General features: G+C 45.3%; 1 protein-coding gene across 1 annotated transcript in view; it reads right to left on the reverse strand.

Moving 5' to 3' along the window:
- Nucleotides 1–21,033, reverse strand: part of SCGN (secretagogin, EF-hand calcium binding protein) — a 54,393-nt gene extending 33,360 nt beyond the window's left edge. Inside the window, exons 1-6 of the mRNA XM_062187358.1 lie at nucleotides 20,952–21,033; nucleotides 20,150–20,220; nucleotides 12,839–12,931; nucleotides 10,119–10,208; nucleotides 5,259–5,315; nucleotides 4,771–4,848 (exon numbers count right to left, since the gene is read on the reverse strand). Of these exons, the coding sequence (XP_062043342.1) occupies nucleotides 4,771–4,848; nucleotides 5,259–5,315; nucleotides 10,119–10,208; nucleotides 12,839–12,931; nucleotides 20,150–20,220; nucleotides 20,952–21,033 (471 nt within the window). The remainder of the gene's footprint in view (nucleotides 1–4,770; nucleotides 4,849–5,258; nucleotides 5,316–10,118; nucleotides 10,209–12,838; nucleotides 12,932–20,149; nucleotides 20,221–20,951) is intronic.
- Between the last annotated feature and the right edge of the window lie 3,438 nt (nucleotides 21,034–24,471).

Raw genomic sequence — 24,471 nt, forward strand, 5'->3', positions numbered from 1 at the left:
CCACTAAAGCAGCAATAATGTGGTTTCAAACTTGGTTTATCACTTAGTTGGAGTTCAGGATATAGAATCTTTTGTAGAAAGTTGAGTTCCTAAAAGTTAGTATGCCCCAAGATCTCTAGAGAAACATAAAAGTCTTCTTAAAAATTACTAGTCCATGGGCTTGTGTTGTGGTGCAGCTGGTAAAGCTGCTACCTGAGGCACTGGCATCCCATATCAGTGCTGGTTCATGTCCCAGCTGCTCCACTTCCAACCCAACTCCCTGCTAATGCTCCTGGGAAAGCAGCAGAAGATGGCCCAGGTACCTGGGTTCCTACCACCCATAGGGGAGACCCGGATTAAGCTCCTGGTTCCTGGCTCAGCCCTAGCCATTGAGGCCATCTAAGGAGTGAACCAGCAGATGGAAGATGCCTCTCTCTCTCTCTCTCTCTCCCTCCCCCCTCTATCACTCTTTCAAATAAATAAATAAATTTTTTTTAAAAAAAAGATCCAAAATCAATTTTGTAAGCCCTGAGAAAAGCTGAACCTTCAGGGTGGATCCTGAGTGACAAAATGGGCCTAAAACTCCACGTGGAACCGAGCAGCCCTTTGCAGTGTAGGGGTTACACCCACGCCCCGCACACTCTGCAGCTTGGAGACACAGCCACGGAGGTCTTGCCCCAGCCTGCTTCCGTCTCAGCTGTTGGCACAAACAGCCTCCAGAAAGTCCCATTTAGCCATGCAGGCCTGGCCAATGAACCATGAGCTGAGATCAGTTCTAAAAATCAGCCAATCAGGATGGAGCCCACCATCTCTCCCCAGCAGGGGGATGCTGGACAGGAAGTTTCTGCTACAGGCAGAACTGGAACTTCCTATAAAGCCAGCCTTTCATGTTATACTGTTTCCAGTTTGCAAGCTACTTCCTGAGATAAATTTTACCCCAAATTCTTCTCTAGGGAATTGTTGTTGACTAGTCACTGGAAAGTATAAACCATTTCTACAGCCTGGGGAAAAGGTTAAACAGATTGGTCAAAAACTCACAGAACGCATTTCATCTTCTGATCCGTCTCAGAGATCCGCTAGCCCCATTCTTAGCCACTGCTCAGTGGGTAAAAGGACAAGGAGGGACCGTGTGGCGTCTGGTTGGTCATGGGCCGGTCTTAATACAGGGATTCGGTGTCAAAAGGAACACAGACAAGCACGGCGGTAGTGTCCTTGGGACAAACACTACTTATTCTGTCATGGTTTGGTCACAGCTGGCTACTGGGTGACCACTGACGTTTCAGCTCAGACAATCTGCATTAAGTGGCCTTCTGTGCGCCAGGCCCCCTGTGAGGGCCGGGCCAAGGATGCAAGATGCTGCCATTGCCCTTGTGGAATCTCGGGTGTGTGGAGTCCAAGACCCATAAACAGATAACGTCATTGTCATCCTTGGCTCCTGAGGTTCAACAGCAGATGCTGTTGGTTCCCTCTTGAAAATATCTTTAGTTCTCACCTCTCCTCTACCCCATCCTTGTCCAAAGCTGCTATCTATCTCTCTCTCCTGGATGGCAGCCCTGGCCTCCTACCATGTCTTTCTGATTCCATCCTTGCCCACTTCAAGTTCTTCTCAACACAGAGGTAAGGTCACGACATCCAATCCTCTGGCTCCCCCTCCACTCAGACTAAAGCCCAAGTCCTCAAATGTCCATAACGTCCAGTAAGGTGTGGCCCTGTTCAGTCTCATCCCTGCTCACTGTGCTCCAGTCACACAGTTCTAAAAGAACTGCAGGTGCACTCCTGCCCTAAGAGCCTTTGCTTGCTGTATCCTCCAGCTTCTCCCTGTCACATGTCACCTTGCCAAGAACCCACCACAACCATCCTACAGAAAATTACACCTTCTCCCAGTCCCTAACCCCCGCTGCCCCCCAGGCACATCCATCTCCTGCCTGTTCTAGTGCTTTGTGTTTCTTCTGTAACACTCATCACCCTCTATAATACAATTTATTATTTATTGTGTTTATTGTGAGTCTCTCTTGTGTCTACTTTGCTTACTTCTGAATCCCCAGTGCCTAGGATAGTGCCTGGGGCATAGTAGGAGCTTGATACAAATCTGTAGAATGAATGAACGAATGAATGGCTCTGCTGGTAAGGTGGTGACATGCATGAGGCACCATCAGAGCTCGGGCAGTGAGCGCTGTGACTCACCCAGGAAGAAGGCTATGGAAGACTTTCTAGGGCAAGATGATGTCACAGTCTTGCAGGATTAGCGAGAACCCGGCAGAGAAAGGGGGAGGGGGAATGACTAAACTCCAGTAAGAAGTCAGGAAGTAGTGTTTAGCATCGTTAGTTGGAGGTGGGGGAAAGCCCCTCAGAGTTGGGGCTTTATGCCAGAAGAAACAATGGGAATGTGCTGGGGATTTCTAGATGCAAATATATTCATTGTGCAGCTAATGGTTATTAAATTGATACAAGTCCAGCTGACAGCCAGGGCCAACATTCTCACAAGGCAATGTTTAATGTATACCCAACTAGAAAACCACCTGCTCATTGTTCTGTCCCCCGGGTAGCTTTGGTCTAATTTCCTTTCTCACACATTCATTAGACTACAAGCGTCCACTGGTGCTGAGGCCACAGGAACCTGGACCTTTCCTGTAGCTGGGAAACCACCTCCCGCCTCTGGCGCCTTTCCCACTTCCCTCTAGTCCTGAGCACAGGTCTACTCAGAAGCTCAACCCTCGTCGTGCATGATATGGAAAGAAGCCAACACAGTAAGAAGCCCAATCTTTCCTGAATTGAGATCCTGTCGTGGACTCTGATTCTCTCCTTGGCACCAGCTTTTCTCCTATCCATGCCGTTTACAAGTTGCCAAGGTCAAGGGCACTTTCTAAGCCATCGTCAACAGATATAGAAAATAGCATGCACAATGCCAACACCATCAAGAAGTTGCTGGAAATAATGCGTCAGTTGAAAGCCTAATAGATCATCCTCTTGGTGTTCACTGAAACAGCAACCTACCAACTTCTCAGTAAAATGTGGCCCTCACTATTCACACCGAGGTTCAGTAAGGCAAGCTGCTCAGGAACTCGACGGATCGGGCCTCGTGTGGCAGCGGATTAAGCTGCCACTTGGGACACCTGCCAGCTCTGGTCCTGGGTAACTCTGCTTCCCATCCAGCTTCCTGCTAATACATCTCGAGAGGCAGCAGTTGATGGCTTTAGCAGGGGTGGCGACCTTTGTTCTGCCAAGGGCCATGTAAACTGGCCACCTTAGGGTCAGTGTTGTGGTGGAGTGGGCTCAGCTGTCGCCTCCAACACCGGCATCCCATATGGGCAGTGGTTCTAGACCCAGGTGTTCCTCTTCTAGTCCAGATCCCAGCTAACATGCTGCTGAATGCAGAAGATGGTCCAAGCGCTTGGGCCCCTGTACCCACTGGGAGACCCAGAGGAAGCTCCAGGCTCCTGACTTTGGCTTGGCACAGCCCTAGCTGTTGCAGCCATTAGGGGAGTGAACCAGTGGATGGAAGCTCTCTCCCTCTGTAACTCTGCTTTTCAAATAAATAAAAAGTCTTTTTAAAAATTATAATTAGTCTGCTCCAGATTTATGGAGCTTTGAGTCCCACCTGTGGCTGCCTTGGCAGGACCAGACCAAATGATTCTCTGGGCCTTAAACAGCCTGTCAGCAGGATATTCCTCATCTTTGCTCTAGTGCTTGGGCCCCTGCCACCCACACAAGCGACCTGAACAGAACCCTGAGCTTCTGGCTTGGGCCTGGCCCGGCTCTGGCTGTTTAAGGTATCTGGGGAGTGAACCAGCAGATGGAACACAACTTTCCACCTCCCACACCCTCTCCCTCTCCCCTTCCCTCAACCTCTGCCTTTCATGAAGATGAAAAGAAATCCGCATTTAGAAAGAGAACTCCTTATGTGGTAGATGCAACAACCCTACAAGTAATGAAGCCTTTACCAGCAAATTCCTTGCTTGGGACTCGCAACGTCTCATAGGAATGAAGAGACAGGAGCCGGATCCAGTTCAGTACACACTGCTGACCAGAACCAGGAGAAACACACCAAGTCAAGGTCAAATGGCATTCAGGATGAGCTCACCAAAGGCAACTCCCCCTACACTGCCACTGTCAATACCATCTCAGGGTCACTGGGACAGGGCTGCGTGACGGGGACGTGAAGACAGCCAGAACTAGCACTGCAGTAAGAGCTCGGGTCAATCAAGTGGTTCACGCACAGCCACTCCCTCTGCCCTCGCAGGGGTTAGCTTCCAGCAACCCCCATTTTCTGGGAGAAGTAACCGGGGTCAGCTGCTCGAGAGTTCTCCTATGTGGCACAGGAAATGGCAGGGGTGACACAGGACACTGCCTCTGAGAATCCATCGCACCAAGGGGCAGGACTGGCTGAGCAGCTGACAGGCAGCTCCCGCCCACGTGCTCCTGTCTGTCAAGGACGAGCCTCCCTGTTTCCATGTGACTTTGACCGACACGGAGGTCACAGGCTTGGTGCAGCTGGGACACCTGGTGTTGACTGGACTTTCCCCAACCCTGCTCCCCAAGGACAGGTGAACAGCCTTCTCTCTCAGACACAACACACATGACCTGACCCAGAGAGACAGACGGAGAGGTCAAAACGACTCAAGCTTAGCCAATGTTTCCTGAGTTGTGGCTTTCCCACGCATTTGTTTAGTCTGCAAATATTGCTCCAGACTTACCCTGCACCAGACACTGTTTGGGGCCATGGGAATGCAGTGGGAAAGTTGCGCCCTCCCCCCCTCCCTCCCCCACCCGGGGGAGACGACCGCGACTCACCATGGTGCCTGTGTACTCTGCCAGCTTAGCCTCGGAAATGGCCTTTCTGTGGTGCCGGAAGAGGTCCCGGAGGAAGTTCTGCGGCACCAAGAGAAGAATCGTGTTTACAAAGCGAGCGCACACACCGCGGACGGCCTGGAAGCCTTACTGTAAGGGGATGGCTCACTTATCTCAACGAGGACATACAATGCTTTTAGCAAGCAATAAACCCAAGATGGGAGGGCTGTCTGCCAGCGGGGAGCTCACGGAACCCAGAGAACGGTTCCAGTCCCGAAAAAGGCTCGGAATTGCTCAGTTATGCCACTTTCCCACAGAAAGCAATATCACCTGCAGTTTTCGAACCTTTTGAGACAGACATAGATTTTCATTTAAGAGTGACAAATTCAAATCCACATTTCTTGGGCCCATAGAAACCAAACTCATGCAACAAACTCCCACTGAGGAACAGCCCGCCCATTCCCCCCGGGGACAGGTCCAAGGACACGTACGCAAAGTTCTGCCGCTGATATGAAGCCACTGCTGTCAGCATCATACTTGCGCCAAATCTGAAATACAAAAAAGCCGTCCATGTGTCTACCTCAGATAACTTGGAATTGACCTCTGCTGGTGTCCACTAGGGCTCAGCATCTGAACATGGTGCTCACCTGGACACAAACAAGCCTTTTGATGGAAGTTTTCGGGCTTCTTTGGTGACAATAATTGTCTGGGCAGAACTTACTAGGCATAAATCCCTGCCCACTGAGGGGCTCTTTTGCAAAAACTCACAAGGGAAAGACAGCAAGGGATGGACTTCAATTTGGGTTAATATGGCAATCTAAGAAATTCTGTACTAAATACCTAAAAATACAGCATACTAAAAAAAAAAATTAGGTCACAAAAGGTATAGCTGAACCAGCAAGAAACTGAGAGAATTTCTAAGAGATTCAATAAAAAATGAAAGCAAAAAAACCAGAGAACTACATAGGGCTGAACCCAAAGCCCATCCAGATGTTTCTGCTGATCCCTGGATACATGGCATGCAACTCTATTGGAAAATCACTCATGTGGTAGACAGGAACAATCCTGGAACCTGCACAAGGCAGGAAATCAGGCCGAAGAGCCTGCTTAAAACTAAAATTCCAGATGGCAATGCCTAATTGAATGGGTGAACTAAAAACATTAAAATTACACTGTAGAGGAACCAGTGCTGTGACACAGCAGGTTAAGCTGCCGTCTGCAACACTGATGTCCCTTATAGGCGTCAGTTCAAGTCCCGGCTGCTCTGCTTCTGATCCAGCTCCCTACTAATGTGCCTGGGAAATCAGTGGAAGATGGCCCAAATGCTTGGGTCTCTGTACCCATGTGGGAAACCCGGAGGAAGCTCCAGGCTCCTGACTTTGGCCTGGTCCAGTCCTGGCTGTTGCAGCCATTTGGGGAGTGAACCAGTGGGTAGAAGACCTCTGTGTGTGTGTCTCTCCCTCTGTCTCTCTGTAACTGTGCCTTTCAAATAAGTAAATAAATAAATAAATCCTTTGTTAAAAATGACACTGTAGAAAAGTTCCCTAAGGAATTATGCCTGTGCATCCTCGGATCTGGGTGGGAGTGTGAAACCCCTCTGATAATTGCCAGTGACCACCTCTCTCTCTCCTCGGTTAGAGGCCAGCAACCAACCAGCCACAGGCACAGTTACTTAACTGGAATCCTGCGAGGGTTAGAACCTTTGAGGAAACCATTTAAATGCTTCCTTTCATAAATGTTGTCTTTCTAACCACCTCTGATGATTCCATGGGCCAACACACATCAACTGGTAAGCTCCCTAACTGCTGTTCAAAATGAAAAGTGTACTAAATATATTTTGTAGTTGGCAGAATTCCCTGGGATCCTAAATGCACTGTCTATGTTACCAACTGCAGGGACCTTAATTCTAGACCACAGATCAGGACCCTGGCGAGAGCCCCTGCAGGGATGACTGGCAACAGGACACTGAGGCTGACATTTAGTGAGAAGAGTTCAGAAACCCCTCCTGCCGCGCGTGTCACGTACATCTGAGTGCATGTACGCTTACAGAGTCAGGGAGTTAAAGGTGATTTATATTCTCTCATTGTGGGAATATACGAAAACTCTGAGTGTTTCAAATAATAATAAAAACGCAGATACTTTTTCCTACCGTTCAGGAAGCATTGTCTAGCTACGTTCCAGTCTTGATGCGGCTGAACCATTAGAGGCAAGTGTTTTTATGGGAATATTCAGCTTGTCTATCTTTTTTAAAAAAGGAAGGCAGAGTACAGGCATTGTCTGACAAATAGGAGCGGAGAGTATTACCAACAGAATGCTCTAGGAAGAAAGAAATCTAAGAAACAGAAAGGAAAGGCAAACAAGGACAATGGTAAATGCAGGCAAACTGAAACAGATTGTGACTGCACAGGATTTGTGGAGTCAATAACAAGATCGAACTAATATCCTGGAGAACAATGGCATGCGGTCAGCCTTGTTGCTCAGGGTTAACTTAGACTCTCTTACAATAGATAGGATATAATGTTAGACTCTTAGAATATGTAGGTTATAATGGGTCTTAACAAATTTCATTTCTTTTAAAAAATGAATAAAAATATCCAGTGGCTTTTAAAAAAATGGGCAGAGAAGGGAAAAATTTGCGCTTATTCAATATGCTATAGACTGATAGATTCAAAGGGAGAGAACTAAAGTACTAGCATATGTATTTTTTTTTATTTTTTCATTTTTTTATTTTTTGACAGGCAGAGTGGATAGTGAGAGAGAGAGAGACAGAGAGAAAGGTCTTCCTTTTGCCGTTGGTTCACCCTCCAATGGCCGCTGAGGTTGGCATATCGCGCTGATCCGAAGCCAGGAGCCAGGTGCTTCTCCTGGTCTCCCATACGGGTGCAGGGCCCAAGGGCCTGGGCCATCCTCCACTGCCTTCCCGGGCCATAGCAGAGAGCTGGCCTGGAAGAGGGGCAACCGGGATAGAATCCGGCGCCCCGACCGGGACTAGAACCCGGTGTGCCGGCGCCGCAAGGCGGAGGATTAGCCTGTTAAGCCACGGCGCCGGCCCTAGAATATGTTTTTTTAAAACTGATAGGAAAACTTCTTAGTGGCATTTCCTTTTCCTACATCTTAATATTACTTAAGACTACACAGTTTAATTCATTTTTGGATTATAAATGTGAGTTATGTTCATTGTACAAAATAAATGGGAAAAAAAGAAATTTATAATGTCTAGAAATTCCAGCCCCAGAGAAAGTTACTTATTGCTTCTATGTGTACCTTTCCATCAAGTTTTGATTATACACACAACAAAACTGCAGTGGAGGTCATCGTATTTTTGATACACATGTTGGTCTACTTACTATTTTCATTACAACTTTTCTGTGAGCATTTTAAAACACAAAATCATTTTTGAAAATATCATTTAAATATCTGCTAAATAATTATAATTATGATTCTACACAGTTGGGAAATAAAAAAGCATAAACAATATGCAACCATAAAATCCTAGCACTTGGGGCCGGCGTTGTGGCACCACAGATTAAGCCACCACCTATGATGCTGGCATCCCATGTGGGTACCAGTTTGAGTCCAGGCTGCTCCACTTCAGATCCAGCTCCCTGCTAATGTGCTTGGGAAAGCAGCACAAGATGGCCCCAGTACTTGGGTCCCTGCACCCTCATGGCAGACTCAGATGAAGCTCCTGGCTCCTGGCTTTGGCCTGGCCCAGCCCTGGCCATTGCAGCCATCTGGGGAGTGAACCAGTGGATGGAATATCTCTATCTCTCCCTCTCTCTGTAACTCTGCCTTTCAAATAAATAATCTTAAAAAAAAAAATCCTACCACTTACAGACAACCCATATTTGTCTTGTATGCATTAACTATCTTACTTATGTAAATGTTAGAGTAAATAATTTTTTAAACAAAACTAAGATCACATTGCATATACAACAATGTCTCTTAACATTATACTGCATTTCTTCCAGATCATTAAATCTTGCTTAACAACCCGATCTTTAGTTCCACCATAGGATTTTTCTCAAATGAGTGTCCATGAACTGGAACACTGTCTGGCAGATTGCTGTGTGCATAAGTACTTGTAGGGGAATGAGTCCCATTAAGATATCACAATTTATCTGGCTTTTCCCTCACTGATAGACATTTATGCTATTTCCAATGTGAACTACAGGTAATAGTATAACATTGAATGAACATCCTGTACAGAAAACTTTGATCTACAACTCTTATCGATGAGACAGATGTCTGCAGAAGTAAAACTATTAAATCAAAGGGTAAAGCATTTTTTTTAAAAAAATTAACTATGGATAATTAAATTTTAAGGAAGCCTGATTTAATTCTTCAAAATCATTTCCAATAAAACTATTCCGCAGAGCACACCTACACACTGAGCAACAGTGGTGATCTCAGGGTTTCCTTGCTGGCACATGTTTTAGTGGATTCCCTTACAGATCTCCATCACGTCGTTTCAAAAAAAAAAAAAAAATGTCAGCCCTTTGATTTTGCTTTTCTTGGGCTAATGGTGCATAATTGTGGTCCATTCAAATGTCTTTTGTGTATTACCTATGTATGTGCTTGCCCAGCTTTATATGAAGTTAAACTACATAGTGCAAAAGGATACTAAGTTATCATCTCCTAAATGGGGAGGTAGCAACTGTTGCAGCAGCAGGGCCCTGGATACAGTGGTGCACTGAACCTGCTGCTATGGCCTCAGAGAAACCCTGGTCCTTTTTGCCAACAGGGTGGTAATAGGGAATGGGAAGGGTGTGGCCTAGTGGGAAAGTGACTAGAGGGGCCACTGATTCTGCCTTTAGATTCTGTTTAAGCCCAATGGCAGCAAACAGATGGCTGAATCGGCACTCTGATTAAAGTTATATTCTGACCGCACTGGGCCTTCAAAACAATTAATTGCCAACATTGAAAACAGGTAGTTTCACACATGTCCAGATTTCTAGACAACCATGTCAAAAGACAACATTTCGCAGGAGTGCTACAAGGCTGTAGGCTTTAGACTGGGGCAGGCATTTCTAGGCTCATAGGCCCCAGGCTTCTGTCCTCCCCAGCCTACTATTCCTCTCCAGCGCACCAGCCTGGCCCTTGACTGTGCTTCCTGCCCAGGCTAACGAGGTTTGAGAGCTCAGAAGCAGCCAAGGCCAGCACTGAGAGAGCACATGGGGTTTGGGGTCACAGACCCAGCTCACCACTAAGGGCTTTTTTGCTTGGTCCTGCCCTCCTGTATGGCCCTCCCCTGGGACTGGTGGCAGGGGACTGGGGCAGCCGCAACAGGTGGCTAGCATCCCATTCTCCTCTCAGACTGCCTTCTCCATAGATAGCCAACAAACACTCACCTGCATAAACTCCACGCTGCTGTCCAAGGGAGTTTCCCAACGAAAGAGCAGAAGGAAGTTTTCATCCTCAGACAAGAACATTCTGGCAAGCTAGAGGAACAGAAGAAGAGTAGTCTGGGACACTGGCCAGTGTCCATTTGCGAAATGCTCCTTGGGTGAGCAGCATGAATGTACTATAGGGCAGAGGGGATACAGGGCAGAAAGGCTTGGATCTCTCAGGGTAGAGCACCCAACTACTGGTTCTGTGCCCTCGACTGTCATTCACGATACACCAATTCTTTTGAAAAGTGTCACACTCCTACAAGGACATCTGCCCTCCAGGAGTATACAATCCAAAATATAAATAACAGCAATAGTAAGTGTGTTTAGCACTTAATGTGCTACAGGCACTACTCATAAAATAAGAGCATTTAATAGTAAATTAACTTAAATCTATACTTACAGAAATTAAAAGTAGCAAATAGTACCAGACATTTCTCTGAATGCTTACATAGTGCTAACTCATTTAATGCAAACAAGCACTTGTAAGATACACACCACCACTGTTATTATTTTCTAATTACAGAATCTGGGTTATACAGAGATAAAGAACTTGTCAAAGGTATGTAGTTAAGACATGGTGGAATCAAATGCATACTTTTAATCACTATGCTTTGCTGGTGAGATGAATATACAAAGAATCCCAGTGCCGTGTGCAAAAGAAGAAATGACCACTTTCCAGCTAGATCCTTCAGTGTTAGCTGTAATGTACAATCGTGTACATTATTAGTGTCTACCTGACACTACAATAGTTGGTTCAAATATGACTAATTCCACCATCCAGCTTTCTCTATAAGCACTAATATGTTCACTCACTCTGTGAACACAGACAATATATTCTTCCCTACAGATTATAGGTTTTTGCACACAGACAGGTATGGCGATGTACACTGTCTTCTTTTAAATTTTCCCCTAAACCATGGCCATTTCTTCTAAAAATGAGAGGCTGTCCAGCATCTTGTATAACACCAGAGTGAATCCAGAGAAAATACTCTTGGTGGGTTTTAGCAGGAATAGCTCACACTCCCATTCCCATTCTCTAATTGGGACATGTCTGGTAATGATATCTAATAGCTATGGATGCCCTACTGTGGGGCCGGCACTGGCAATGTGCATTGCATTTATCATCTCATTAAATTCTCACCCCAATCCTCCTGGATAAGTAGAACCTCCCCTGTGTGTAAGTGACAGGCTCTAGACTGGAAGGAAACTCCTTCCCCGTTGCTTGGCAATTATTTGATCTTGGACAGTGTAACTCTCATCTCTGTGCTGCCATTTTCTCATTTGCAAAATGGGGATAGTAATACGGAAGCCCTGGTGCTTGCAAGAAGACAACAGTACAATGAGCTGATATTATAAACCGCAGCCAAGAACCTGGCCTGTATTAAACAGCCAATGGATGGCAACTGCCATGTTGGTGAAAATGATGAAATGGAGGCTTGGAGGCCAAGGAGTCCTAACCTTTCCATCACGGTGACTTTATACTTTCTCCTTCAGCCCTTACAAAGTCATCTAGAACTGGGCTCTGCTTTTCAGGACCAAGCAGCGTTTTTTCCATATAAAGGAAGCATGGGCTAACCAACACAATTAAAATGTAGTTCATTTATCCTAGGCCCTTGGACAAATCAAATGCACAGATAATCCCCAAACCTCACTTTAGCACTCAGCTGTGACCTCTTCCCCAATTTGCTTTCGGATCCAACATCTGCAACGCGTCAGGTGGGCTGATTTTTAAATGGAGTAACACAGACCGTGGTACAGCAGGAGAATCAAGGGAAACACAGCCTTACTGCTCCTCAGATTCACAAGCCTTTGTGCTTTAGGGAGCCCTGGGAATGACTCCGCTCCCCACCACCCACCTCCCTACAAACAAGAGCCCAGTGACACTCATCTGTGGGACTCCAGGACAAAGTGATGGCCACCTGTTCAGGAATCTCTGCCTACTATTAGTAAAATAAGAACACAGTCCTCAGTTACCATGCTTCACTCCTTCCTTAACTGCATCACCAAATGCTTACAAGGCACCACCATGTGCTGCGCTCTGTTCTGGGGCCTGGGAGGAGATGAACGTGAACGTGTAGTTGTGAAGACTTTTCTGGGGCATCACCTTGATTCTTACACTTAACTTTTCCATTGATGGTGTTTCCATCAATCATAATGTGAAGGTCTGGTTACCTACACACTTTTTGCCTTTGAGCAAAAGTGTCAAACACAGCTACAGTCATAAACCTACAATTTGATTTGTTTGCTTTCTGCAAACACAGGCTCCTGGAAAACATGTCTGCTTTTTATAAAAACAGATTATCCTGTCCTATTAACATAATTGGGGTTTAAACTCACTTATCCTAAGTTCTTCCTTATACCAAGGTTCCATTTGAACAGGAAACTATATGAAGAGATAGACAGATGCCGGATTGAGTAACCGAAAGGCCTCTGTCATCTCAATTTCCAAGTACAAAGTAGGTGAAAGTATCAACTGACCTCAATAAAATGATGAACAATCACTCGCTCTTTGTTACAGAGAAGTGATTGCTTCAAAAATGCTATCTAGGCCAAAAGCCTTGCAGAAAATGTTCATTTCTCATTTCATACAAGATTGTCATTGTCTTTCAAAGGAAATTACAACCTGAGAATGTCAAGTCAGGAAAGAAACAGAGGAGAAAGCCCCAGCCCCAAGGTACCTCTTTCATCGGCACGCGGCCATCCTGACAGCCGTCTCGCGCGCCCATAAACTGCTGCTTCGCCTGCTGCACACTCTCCTCCAGGAGTGCACCCTGCAATAGGCCAACACAATCATGTCAAAGCTACTGCAGTCCCCAGAAGAGCTCAAAGCCTACAGCCGAATAGTTGTATTATTCTTTCCTGGATAGTAGGTTCCTTGGCCATTTGGAGTGATAGTACCTTGTAGAAGAGAGGCAGTAAGAGATTTCTGGAGCAACCCACCATTAGAAGACTCTAGATTAGGTAAAAATACATGGTTAGTGACTTACTAAACCACAGATGAAAAGCAGCTCAGAGACTAGTTCTTCTGGAAGAAGGAATTCCAACATTATTATTTAATTGGTGTTGACAGAAGATTGCATTAAAATTAATATTCATATGTTCTCCCCCAAAACTCAAGAAATTTTGATTTTTTTTAAATGGAGACTCTAGTTCCTGTGGACCCCCAGTTTACTGTAGCTCATTCTCTTAATCATCCCCTTGTATTATCTGAGGAAAAAATAGTTAACACAATGAAATACTTAAAAAGTGAAACAAAGTAATAAATTAATTGTTGAGTTACCAAAGATGTCACATCCTACTTGCACAAACATGTGCAATTGTCTTCTTTAGTAGATTTCAGGGTTAGTACAGGAAAGGTCATATATGTGTGTGTGTACATATATATACACATACATTTATATTAGGTCATTCATACACACACACACACACACATATGACTGATGATGATTGGATTCTGATGTAGGGGTTGAAAGGCATAGATATTTCCAAATAGCACCACATTCCACCAGACTTTCTAAAACTCATGCTAAATGCATTCTAATACCCTGTCCCTGTCCCAAGCACTCTGTGAGTCAGAAGGGCTGAGAAGAGGTGGCCTTGCTGACTGACAAGTATCCTGCTGGTGCTGGGGGAGGGGTGACTCTGACCTTGCGCATGACTCTCCGGATGCATCATCCATCTGAGTGGACTTAGACTGAGCCACTTCTTCTTCCCTTGTCATGTGTAGTTCTCAAGGATAACTAAGGAATATCCTAGGAATGTAACATCCTGAGGTAAGGAGGAATGTGCCAGAACAACCTGGGCTACTTTCCAGTTGTTTCTAGAACATGATCCTTTTTTTAAGAAAATTTTTATTTAATAAATATAAATTTCAAAAGTACAACTTTTGGATTATAGCAGTTTTTCCCCCATAACCACTCTCCCATCCACAAACCATCCCATCTCCTACTCCCTCTCCCATCTCATTCTTCATTAAGATTCATTTTTAATTATCTTTATAAGCAGAAGATCAACTTAGTATATACTAAGTAAAGATTTCAACAGATTGTACCCACACAGACACACAAAGTATAAAGTACTGTTTGAAGACTATTTTTACCGTTAATTTTCATAGTACAACACATTAAGGACAGAGATCCTACATGGGGAGCAGGTGCACAGTGACTCCTGTTGTTGATTTAACAATTGACACTCTTATTTATGATGTCAGTAATCACCCAAGGCTCTTGTCATGAGCTGCCAAGGCAACGGAAGCCTCTTGAGTTCACAAACTCTGACCACAGACAAGGCCATAAGCAAAGTGGAAGTAGAACATGATCCTTAAAACATTTTAGTTCACCACGACATGTGCCCCTGCGTTAAAACTCCAGACAGACTGCTTTCTACTGAGCCCCTTCCAAGGGTCAGACAACTGTGGTCCCTGATGTGATAAGCCTGGTCCTTGTCCTGCATCACAGGCTGGTAGAAGACTTCACCTTCTTCCCCTGAGGCCTTTTCCTCAAGGGCTCCCGTGAAAGTGCAGAGAGGTGGGAAGGGAAGAATGGGAGAGGATCAACGGCCCCCTGCATCTAGCTCCTAAGAGGAAGGCAGGGTAGATGAATAACCATGTTTGGAATGTCAGGCAGCAGATGAGCATTTCAGCCAGGACTTTTAACAATGTGGCCCCACAGAATCTTCACTACAGCCCTGGGAGATAGGAGCAATCTGCTATCTATGTGGTCCTGCCTCTTGCATGGAAATTCTCCTTTACATTTTCCCACTACTAGTTGTGTAACTGTGTCAGTTTTTTTTTGTTTTTTTTTTTTTTTGTTTTTGTTTTTTGTTTTTTTTTTTTTTTTAGTCCTGACCTGGATGGACTGTCAGCTGAGCCCTTTTCTCCATAGGTGGGCATTCTCTGTCTGACCTTTTCATTACTGAACGTTGTCCAGGGAATGGAAAGTCTAGTAGGAACCTAGAACAGAGACCCTCTACCTTCTGGATGCGGACCTATCCTATTCACAATCACGTATCTACTGCCGCTCTGTCACTGAAAGCATATGCTTCCTTCAGATCAGTCTTGGCGATCTGGAAGCAAACGAGTGAAGAACAGAATCAGGGGACACTAGGCATCGTTTTCTAAGGATCAGACACTGTTCTTCCATTTGCCCACAAGGAAACTGGCCAGAAGGGTGAATCGCACACAGCTGGACATTGACAGAACATGACTAACACTAGCACCTTTGCTATCTGATTCCGTGCGCTTCCCACCACAGCTGGCTGTTGCTTCATATGAGGCAGACAACATCTAGCAGAGTTAATAAAGACCGACACTTGTGGTTTTCAGTAAGTAACGTTTCAAACACTATGCAAGGAGAACTTGGTGACTTTCTTCAGAATTTATTCATGATAGGTTCTGGCAGGTAGATGACAGGATGCTTTAAATATTATAAAACTATGAAAGATTGGAAGATAATTATTGGAGAACCAAAGACCATCCTGGTCACCAATAGCAACTTTATATGGGGGAAGTTCCAGAGAATTCCTGCAGGATCCTGGCTGCTGACTCTGATCCTGACTCCCTAACTAATTACAGGAGGAAAGAGTACAATAAATATTTGATGTTGGGTTATAATAATGAGGTGGGATATATGCTCCGAGCTAATCTGACTATTGGGTCTCCAAATACTATCTGACTTTCCATACTTCCATGATTGGTGTGAATATCAGAAATACAGGGTGCTGCCAATTTCATGTCAGCCAATAGTTTTGTCTCTTCCCTGTCCAGTCACACACAAATTTTGCCAGCCAGTGTAATAACAGAACAGCACCTCCTCTTTATTCACTCATTACCTTCTGCAGGAGGGGATTAGACCACAATAAATGGATTAAGTGTATGCAATGCAAAGAGCCGATTGACTTAATGGCTTGTAACATCCCCAAAAGTGGATACTAAGAAGTAAGGAATGAGTTTTATTTGGAGCAAACCACAGTGAATGTGTAAAAAGGGAATGACAATTTTTGTAAATAGGGAGTAAAAATGAGACAAACGTATAGCTATTTAAAATGAGGGAGGGATGAGCAAACCCGAACCACCAGCACTGGTGACTGAGACGATATATTAATCACATGGATTTGTGTATTCTGGCCATACCAAGGCCATCTGCTGTACGGATGTATTTAGAAATGCAGGGTGATTAAAGTAAGAGGACTTGAGACAGATTGACTCTGCAAATACATCAACCAAATGCATTCATTTGATGATTATAAACAGAATAGTCAAGAGCCTTGTTAAAAAGAAAAATGGCTGCCTTCCTAAGTGAACACACACCAAATGAAATGTATGGTTTGGAATAAAATCCTGAAGTGAAGACATGGAAAATCATGCCTGGATCCCATGTCTGAGACTAGGCAAGTGTCACAGGTGCTGGAGTGACAGTGTGTTGTCTATGGTATCTCTCAGAGAGCTTCTTCACTGTGAGATGTGATTTACGGCATCCTCCAAGGGCAACCCTTGCTTGGAAAAGTTGCTCTCACAAGTTCGAAATCCCACTGAAACACGTGTTTTTTAGATCTTAAATTCTCTCCTCTGTCTAAGAAAGTAGCCTCCAAGTATCCTGTGTGGGATAAACTGCTGGTGGAATTGAAGTGAGAGAGTCCAGAGCAAACAATGGGAAAACTAAGGACTCACAAAGTCATCTTATCCCCATAAGAACACGCATACCGTGAAAGTGTCTACAACTGAAAAGTACTTTTCACTTGTATCATCTCATTGGCTTTCATTGTGAAACAGGCAGAGAAACACATAATCATCTCCACTTTATGAATAAGAAAATTGAAACCCAGGGAGTTTAAATGGCATGCTGATGCCACACAAATACAGGTGCAGAGCTAGGACATAAGCATTGCATTCCTGTCTCTGCACTGGGTTGCCCTCCCCTGCAAATTTCAACTTGACCTTTTAGATTAAGAACAATGCCAGGGCATCAATTGCTTCCTTTACTCTGGAACACAGTATCTGTTGAAGGAATAAATGATTCTTTATGGTGGGCTAGGCATTCCCAAAGTAGGTAACTGACTTGGGCCAAGCTGATGGAAAATTAGATTTCAAAGTAGACAAACGTGAAGCTAAAGAAGTGGTGGCCAGGTTGCACATGCCATCTTTAGTTTGAGGGCACTGAGCCTGGACTTTTGTCATCTCAGACTCTAACCCCAAAGTCCATGGCTCTCCCTGCACTCACCATGAAAGAGCCCATGGCTCCCTCTGTTGTGGCCAGAGACTCCAGGGCTCTTAAATCACCCAAGCAAGGAACAAGGTTCAGGACATGGTACCCCCCGTACATGGGCTAGCTCAATCTGGAGGCCAGTTCTCAGCACGCACAGAGAAAAGGGTTGGGGAGTCATGGCAACAGTGGCTGATTGTTCCCTTGAGTTGGCCCCCTCAGTGGCTAGAAGGAGCTGGTAATTGCAAGCAGGCTGATTGCTCTCTGGCATGGAGCTGACTGCTGTCAGAAATTCAGAATTCCTTCTTTTGAGGTCTCTGTGGCCTATTAATCACTGACGGAGGTTAGAGCTACTCAGGCCTCTCAAGAACTGCTTACCTGTCCTAAAGCCCAGCCCGGGGCTGCAAGCCTGAGAGGAACTCCCTGCTGCCAGCGTCTGCACCTGCTGAGTATCACCCAGCAGGCATCACAGGCCAATGATTTTCCTATGGTCTACTCACTGCTCGTCAGGCAAAAGGCCCAGAATTAGAGTTTGCTTGATTGTCATTGTCTGGGTAGTTTGCAGTGCCCAGAGAAGGGCCCTGGAACCATCCTCCCCAGAGTCATGCCTCGGCATTGGGAATGGGCACCAGCATCATTTAAAAAATTTTTAAATGTACTTAAATACTCATGGGATGGGACCCAGGGGTCTGCATTCTAACAAATGTGCATTTGCACTGTGCATTCTTTGGCACAACAAAGCTTGATTTGCACCAGTCTAAAAAACCCGAAGATCCCAGCCCTCTTTCCAGCCACAGGGCACCTACAGTGAGCACAGCTCTGCAACTGTGGCCCAGTCATTGTCGGCTTTGGGTCCCCGTGTGAGAGGGTTAGCACCACGGGCCAGATCTGATGGAGGGCTGGAGATGAGGGCAGCTGGCAGCAAGAAAGAACGTGCCCCCTCCCCCTCACTAACGGCAACATGGCTCACAGTGTCCTCAACCGGGAGCGAGCCCTTGTGTTTCAGTAGCCACTCTCTCCCATGCCCAGAAATAAGACACAATAAACTTTCAGAGGAAGCAATTTTTCTCCTCCTTTTCTGTAAGTCACCAAAACAACGAACCCTGGGAAAGAACGTGAAGGTGCAAGTCTCTGCGCTTTCACATTAGGAGTTGACCACCCAGCTTACTCCAAGCTTTGAATGACTTCCCCTTCCTCATTTTACTTTCCTCAAATACCCTTGTCCATGGTTGACAAAAATGGCATCCGACTCACAGGTGCCTGGGCTGTCATTCGCAGGCCCAAGTGGGAGACAGTGGGCAAAGGTGGGGGTTCTACCACAGGCTGCTGGTCTTTGATACTGGGTGGCAAGACTGAAAACAGAAGCCTCACGTAGGGGAGGCTGCCTCAGCTCCACTCCGTAGCTGATGCAAGTGCAGAAATGAAGAATAAAAGGAAGAATATGCAAAGGTCTGACCCAAGGAAAGAAGGGACTTGTGTCTTCACCCTTCTCCTACCACTCCCTTCAACTTACAGGCTACACAGGGCAGGGTGAAGGTAGGGAGGCAGATGGAGAAAGATCTATATAGAGAAATGCAACATCCACAGAGAGCCAGGGGACTGGGGCTGGGAGTTCCTAATAAGAGAAAAGAATTAAAAGTCAAAAAGAGAAATGGGACAGAGAGATAAGAAATAGAGAGGATAAAAGAAATCAAAGACCCAAGGAGAGGCAGAACAAGAGAGCTTTGAGAAACAGAATGGAGATAGGAGAGGGAAACAGAGTTAGATGGAGAAAGAGGTAAGAAAATGATCAGAGAAAGATGATACACAGAAGGTTCAGAAAGGCAAGAGACAATGAGAAGTAAGAGCTGTAGAACACAGATGAAAAGACAAGAGTGGAAAAATGAGTGAGACAGACGTAAAAACAAAGTGTGAGAGGCAGGTGACAGGGAGAACAAGAGCTGGTTTCTTGGCCCCCACACCTTGCCTGTGCCTCCTCCATTCTAACCACTCCCTGTGACTCTCACTGGGCTCTTATATGAGAATGTGGCATACTTCAATATTCTTATGGTAAATGAAGTCTCAGAATAAACTATCTCCACAATGCATTTCAATGCACCTGTCTGCAGAGCTCGCCTGAGTCATGGATGCCCTGAGGGGGCTTTCGACAGCCTCCCAGGCTCATGCCACTATGTCGGCTTTCCCTCTGCTTTGGTGCAGGGACCTTCCAGAGGTAACATACCTCTCTCAAGGCAGATTTACTACCTGGAACATGAACACTGGACAGATTGGTTTACATTTATATCTGGGCTGTGGCTATATTGGTCACTTTCTGGTTTAATCACTCCCTGAACATCTTTAACCTCTTCTTGTAAAATAAATAATGGAAAAATGATTTCAACAGGGTTATTTGTAGTTTACCATCAAAGGAGAATCAAATGCACTGAACTCCTAGAACCTTAAAGCTCTTAGCTTAGCATCTTTTCCATCTTTTTGATGTTTTGATCAAAGTGAGCTACCCTATCTCCAGGCTTAAATCCATTAGCAGGGGCATTACCAAGGAGAAGTTCAAAACAGCACTGAGTCCAAAATCAGGACAGATGTCACAATAAAAGTCAGTGACCGGCGTATCTAATGCCACAGTTGTTCCTTTTCTAAAACCTGACTAATCCCTCCACGTTGCTAGGAGAGGGAGAAAAATTGCATGTATACAAGGAAGCAAAGAGGTCATATGGAACCTAAAAGTACATATCAACATAAGACTTAGCTGCTTGGATTTCATAAAGAAATGTTCAGTGGAGAAGTACTTACATCAGTACCCAATTTCTTCAGCATGTGGTGAAAGAAAGCATCAAGTTCCTTCTCTTCTATGTAACCTTTTTCTAAATGCAAGCAGATGAGGGTAAACAATAGAATTGTATAGAATAATATATAACATTTAATGTTTATCTATATTTGTTTTTAATTTCAAAGTTTATAAAATCCTCATGAATGCTATTTTATGCTATTCCAGCTACCAAGAGGTGGATTTGAACAGTAAATACACATTCCAGAGTGAGTGCTTTAAGCTCATTTATATTAACATTTCAGAAAGGAAAGCTATTAATACATGAATTTTAACTAATGAATAAACATGAGCTTTAGAGCAGAATTCCATACAAGGATTTGGGAGGCTTGGAAAAAACTTATCAGACATAACTATTGGATTCTAGTTTGCAGGGTTAAAACACGTTTTAGATGTTTTCTTATGGTAAGTAGTTCCACTTTATTTTCAAGTAGCTTTTTTCAGGGTGGGGGGAGAATCATTCTGAAAGTTAATGAAATTCATGTACAACAAATTTACTGAATAAAAACGAACGAATTTAGAGAACGCTGATGCTGGACAGCTGAGTCTCAGCCCATAATCTTGGAATATATATAACACTCCTCAGTCTATCTACAGCACAGAATTACACACACGACCCTATGCTTCCTAAGTTTCCAAGCATGCAGCAAACGTCTTCAAAGTACCCCATCAGGTACACTGCCTTATTACAGCAGGTGCACAGCCTTACCTGCAGGGCGGGGAAACTCTAAGTCTACACTGCGTGAGCAGGTGGTTGGCTGTACTCACCCTCTGTGTCCAAGCGGTGCCAGACTTGCCAGAAACCCGCAGCGTCCCAGCGCCCCTGAATCAGCTTGCTGCTGCTGTCCATGGTGCTGAGCTTGAAGCCCGGCTCGGTGCGCAGGGACCTGGACGGCTTTGGTCGCGACTCCCTAGGGTATTGCGAGGCGCCCTCGCTGCTTCTGCTCTGTGGAGCCACTGGCACCTGTTGTGGGCGGGCAGTGCTCAGCAGTCCTGGCCCCGCCCTGCTCGCTGAGCAACTCCGAGGCCCAGCTGTCTCAGCCTGGAGGAAGGAGCTGTCTCCGGTGTTGCCTTTGCCCTTCAACTCATCAGACTCAGAGAAAAATCCCCTTTATGCTTGACTACAGGGGTTTTCTAGAGAGAACCGGCCTGTTTAAAGGGTTGGAAGAGGTGTCGGCGTTAGGGTTCTTTGGAGCTGGTGATTTAGGTGAGGGGAGGCCAGGTGACCAGGTTAACTGCCATCATTGAACCCTGAGGGTTTAGGACATGCACGTTGCTGCACTTTAATACACTATCAGGCCCTGAAGTGCACAGATTCTGGGATTTACTGCGGTTTAGGCAGCACAGAGAAATGCACACCAAGCCACACTCTGCCAGGAGGAGAGTCAGGAAAACATGGAGACTGCTGAGTTCTTAGAGAAAGGGCTTGGGCGACTGTGTTGGGCTCCTAAGAGCCACACTGAGGCCAATGCACAGAACCCATCTGAAGGAGCCCAGAGCTCCCTAATGACTGGAGCTGTTCAAAATGCACCTGGATGCCTCGTGAAAGAGTGAATGAATTCCATGGATGGCTCTGACCACAGCCTAAGGAACTCTCATTGGGGAAGCTACACAAGGAGCTTGGCAGTTGGAACAGATACAGATCTTCTTTAAGGTAGTCTGACAGTGGCACTATTTGTTAAAAGCACACAGGAATAGACATCTAAAAGAGTACTAAGACAAGCACGGCACTCACGTTGACAGTTCTGGTCAGGATCTCTGCCCTGCCACTGACTGGCTTTGTGGCCTGGACCACACATTTGCACCCCTCTGAGCTGTGGTTTCCCGTCTATAAGACGAGGATTGTACTATGTGTTTTGTACGGTTGCTGTGAGCATCAGGGCAGCAATACACAATGCGTAATAGCTGCTGTGGTGTTGGTGGTGTTGTGAGTGATGAGTGGTGACCGTATTGAAAAAAAAGTGATTTAGAGAAAAGCAAGGAAAGTCTGAGAAACCATCATAGACAAAAGGTAAGAGGTAACTTATCCTAGGTGGGGTCCTGGAACTGAAAAAGGATGTTAGGTAAAAATTAATAACATTTGAGTAAATATGGACTTCAGTTAATAATAATGAAAAGAATGGTTTAGAAGAAAACAGCTCTGTTTCAGGGCCCAACTTTTTCTTTATAAGCCATGTGATGCTGGACAAGTTACCCAAAAGCAGCCTCACTTTCTCTGACTGTAAAATGAGAAGAACAGCTTTTGCCTTGTATTGTTTTCTGAGAAGTTACAGGAAAGAATTCGTGAAAACACCCTAGCTCAGTACACACAGTGAACACTCAGGGTACGTGGTCGCTTAAGTGATGAGTCTTCCATTGACACATACTTGGAAGGTGTGAAACAACCTCCAGGATCTTTGAGGAGCATCACTTAGGATAAGTGAGGAACAACTAGATCACCGCTAGTGAAAAGTGCTGAGTACAGAAACTGCAGAAAGGCACAGCAGGAGGAGAGGAAAGGGGCCCGGTACCTGGTTATCCTGTGAGGCTCTGGGAGACCACTGGTTGCCATGTTGAGCAGACATGCTGGTTCATTCCCCAGAGGGCCACAATGGCCGGAGCTGCACTGATCCAAAGCCAGGAGCCAGGAGCTTCTTCAGATTCTCCCACGCAGGTACAGGGGCCCAAGGACTTGGGCCATCTTCCACTGCTTCCCCAGGCCATGGCAGAGAGCTGGATCAGAAGAGTAGCAGCTGGGACTCGAACTGGTGCCCATATGGGATGCCAGCACTGCAGGCAGCAACTTTACCCACTATGCCACAGCATCAGCCCCTATTATAATTTGTTAAAGTTGTGCAAGTGAGTTCTAGGGAAAGAAGAAGGGTAGCTTAGTTACAGGAAGTTCTTTCAACTCAGGACTGGAGAAAAATGGAACTTGAGACAATTTCCAGGGGCCTGGCATCTGGAGCTCACTGGGGAGCCCCAATTTCCAAACAATATTACCACTGTTGGGGAAAGTGCTGGCTACAAAAATTGCAGAAAAGCACAGGAGGAGAAGAGGGAAAGGGTGCCATCAAATTTCAATGATTTGTTCTCTTCTTTGTGCTCGAGTATCTTTGGTGGTACTGAGAAGATACTGTGAAGGTAAACTGCATTTTCTCACCTAGCAGAGTGTTCCATTGATGAAAGTCATCCAAAGCTTGGCAGAGCAGTCAGCCTGTGGGAAGGAGTGTTGAGACACTGCATCAACAGGAAATGCCTGTGAGACCGTCTCACTGGGGAGATTCTCTACCCTGCGGGTGAAGGGGTAGTGTTGGAGAATCACCATCAGCTGATTTACTGGAGACTCCTACTGTCCAACCAGAGGGCTCAGAGCAGAGCAAATTCTCAGTGCTATGGTTTAGATACGGCTTGGGTGTGCCCTCCAGGGGCTCACGCTGGAATTTAATCCCCATTAGGAGATATTGAGAGACTGGACATTTAATCTATAGTGTGGGAAGGCAGGCTGTAGAAGGTGATAAAGATTTAGAAAGGTCATTGAGATGGAGACCCCATGATTGACTACTGGTGGTTTTATAAGAATGAAGAGAGGCCAGAAGACACAGGCACAGACAGACACATACACAGACCCACACGCGCTCCCTCTCTCTTCCCATATGACACCCTGCACCACCTTGAGACTCTGCTAGCAGGAAGAATGTCACCTGATGGGCACACCTGAACCTCCCAGTTAAATCAACCTCTTTTTAAAATAAAATTAACCAACTCCAGGCATTTTGTTAAAGTAATAATAATAAAAATTAAAAAACAGAGTAACACAGAAAGCAGCCGGAATCAACTTACAATCCATTAGGCAGTTTATAGATTAGCTTAGTCCCTTCCATAGAAATTCTGATTTAAATGGTTTGAAGTGAGGTCTTCACATTGGTATGTTTTTAAAAGCTCCCCTAGGGATTATATTAGAACCACGGAGCAGCCTTTTGTCTCTAAGTCTCCTGCTGCTCATTTTTCGGTCATGTTACTCGGGTATGGCTTCTCTGAAGGACAATCTGCAAAAGGAAAAGACAAGGAGTCGACGTCACTTTTTTGTTACTACCCATCTTTTCAAAAAGAGACTACAATTATTACCGATACATCATTCTGGTCAGTTTTGACACCTGATGACTTAACCTAAAATGGGACTAAACTGAGTTGTTTTTTTCCTGCTGATTTCATTTTCCCCTGCAACCATTTCCTGCTTTTCTCATTAGCATAGCTAACTGATGGTTAGTTGTAAGAAACAGCAGTAGTCTATAATTTGAAGCATTGC

The sequence above is a fragment of the Lepus europaeus genome, chromosome 3, assembly GCF_033115175.1.
Source record: "Lepus europaeus isolate LE1 chromosome 3, mLepTim1.pri, whole genome shotgun sequence".
Lineage (NCBI taxonomy): Eukaryota > Metazoa > Chordata > Mammalia > Lagomorpha > Leporidae > Lepus > Lepus europaeus.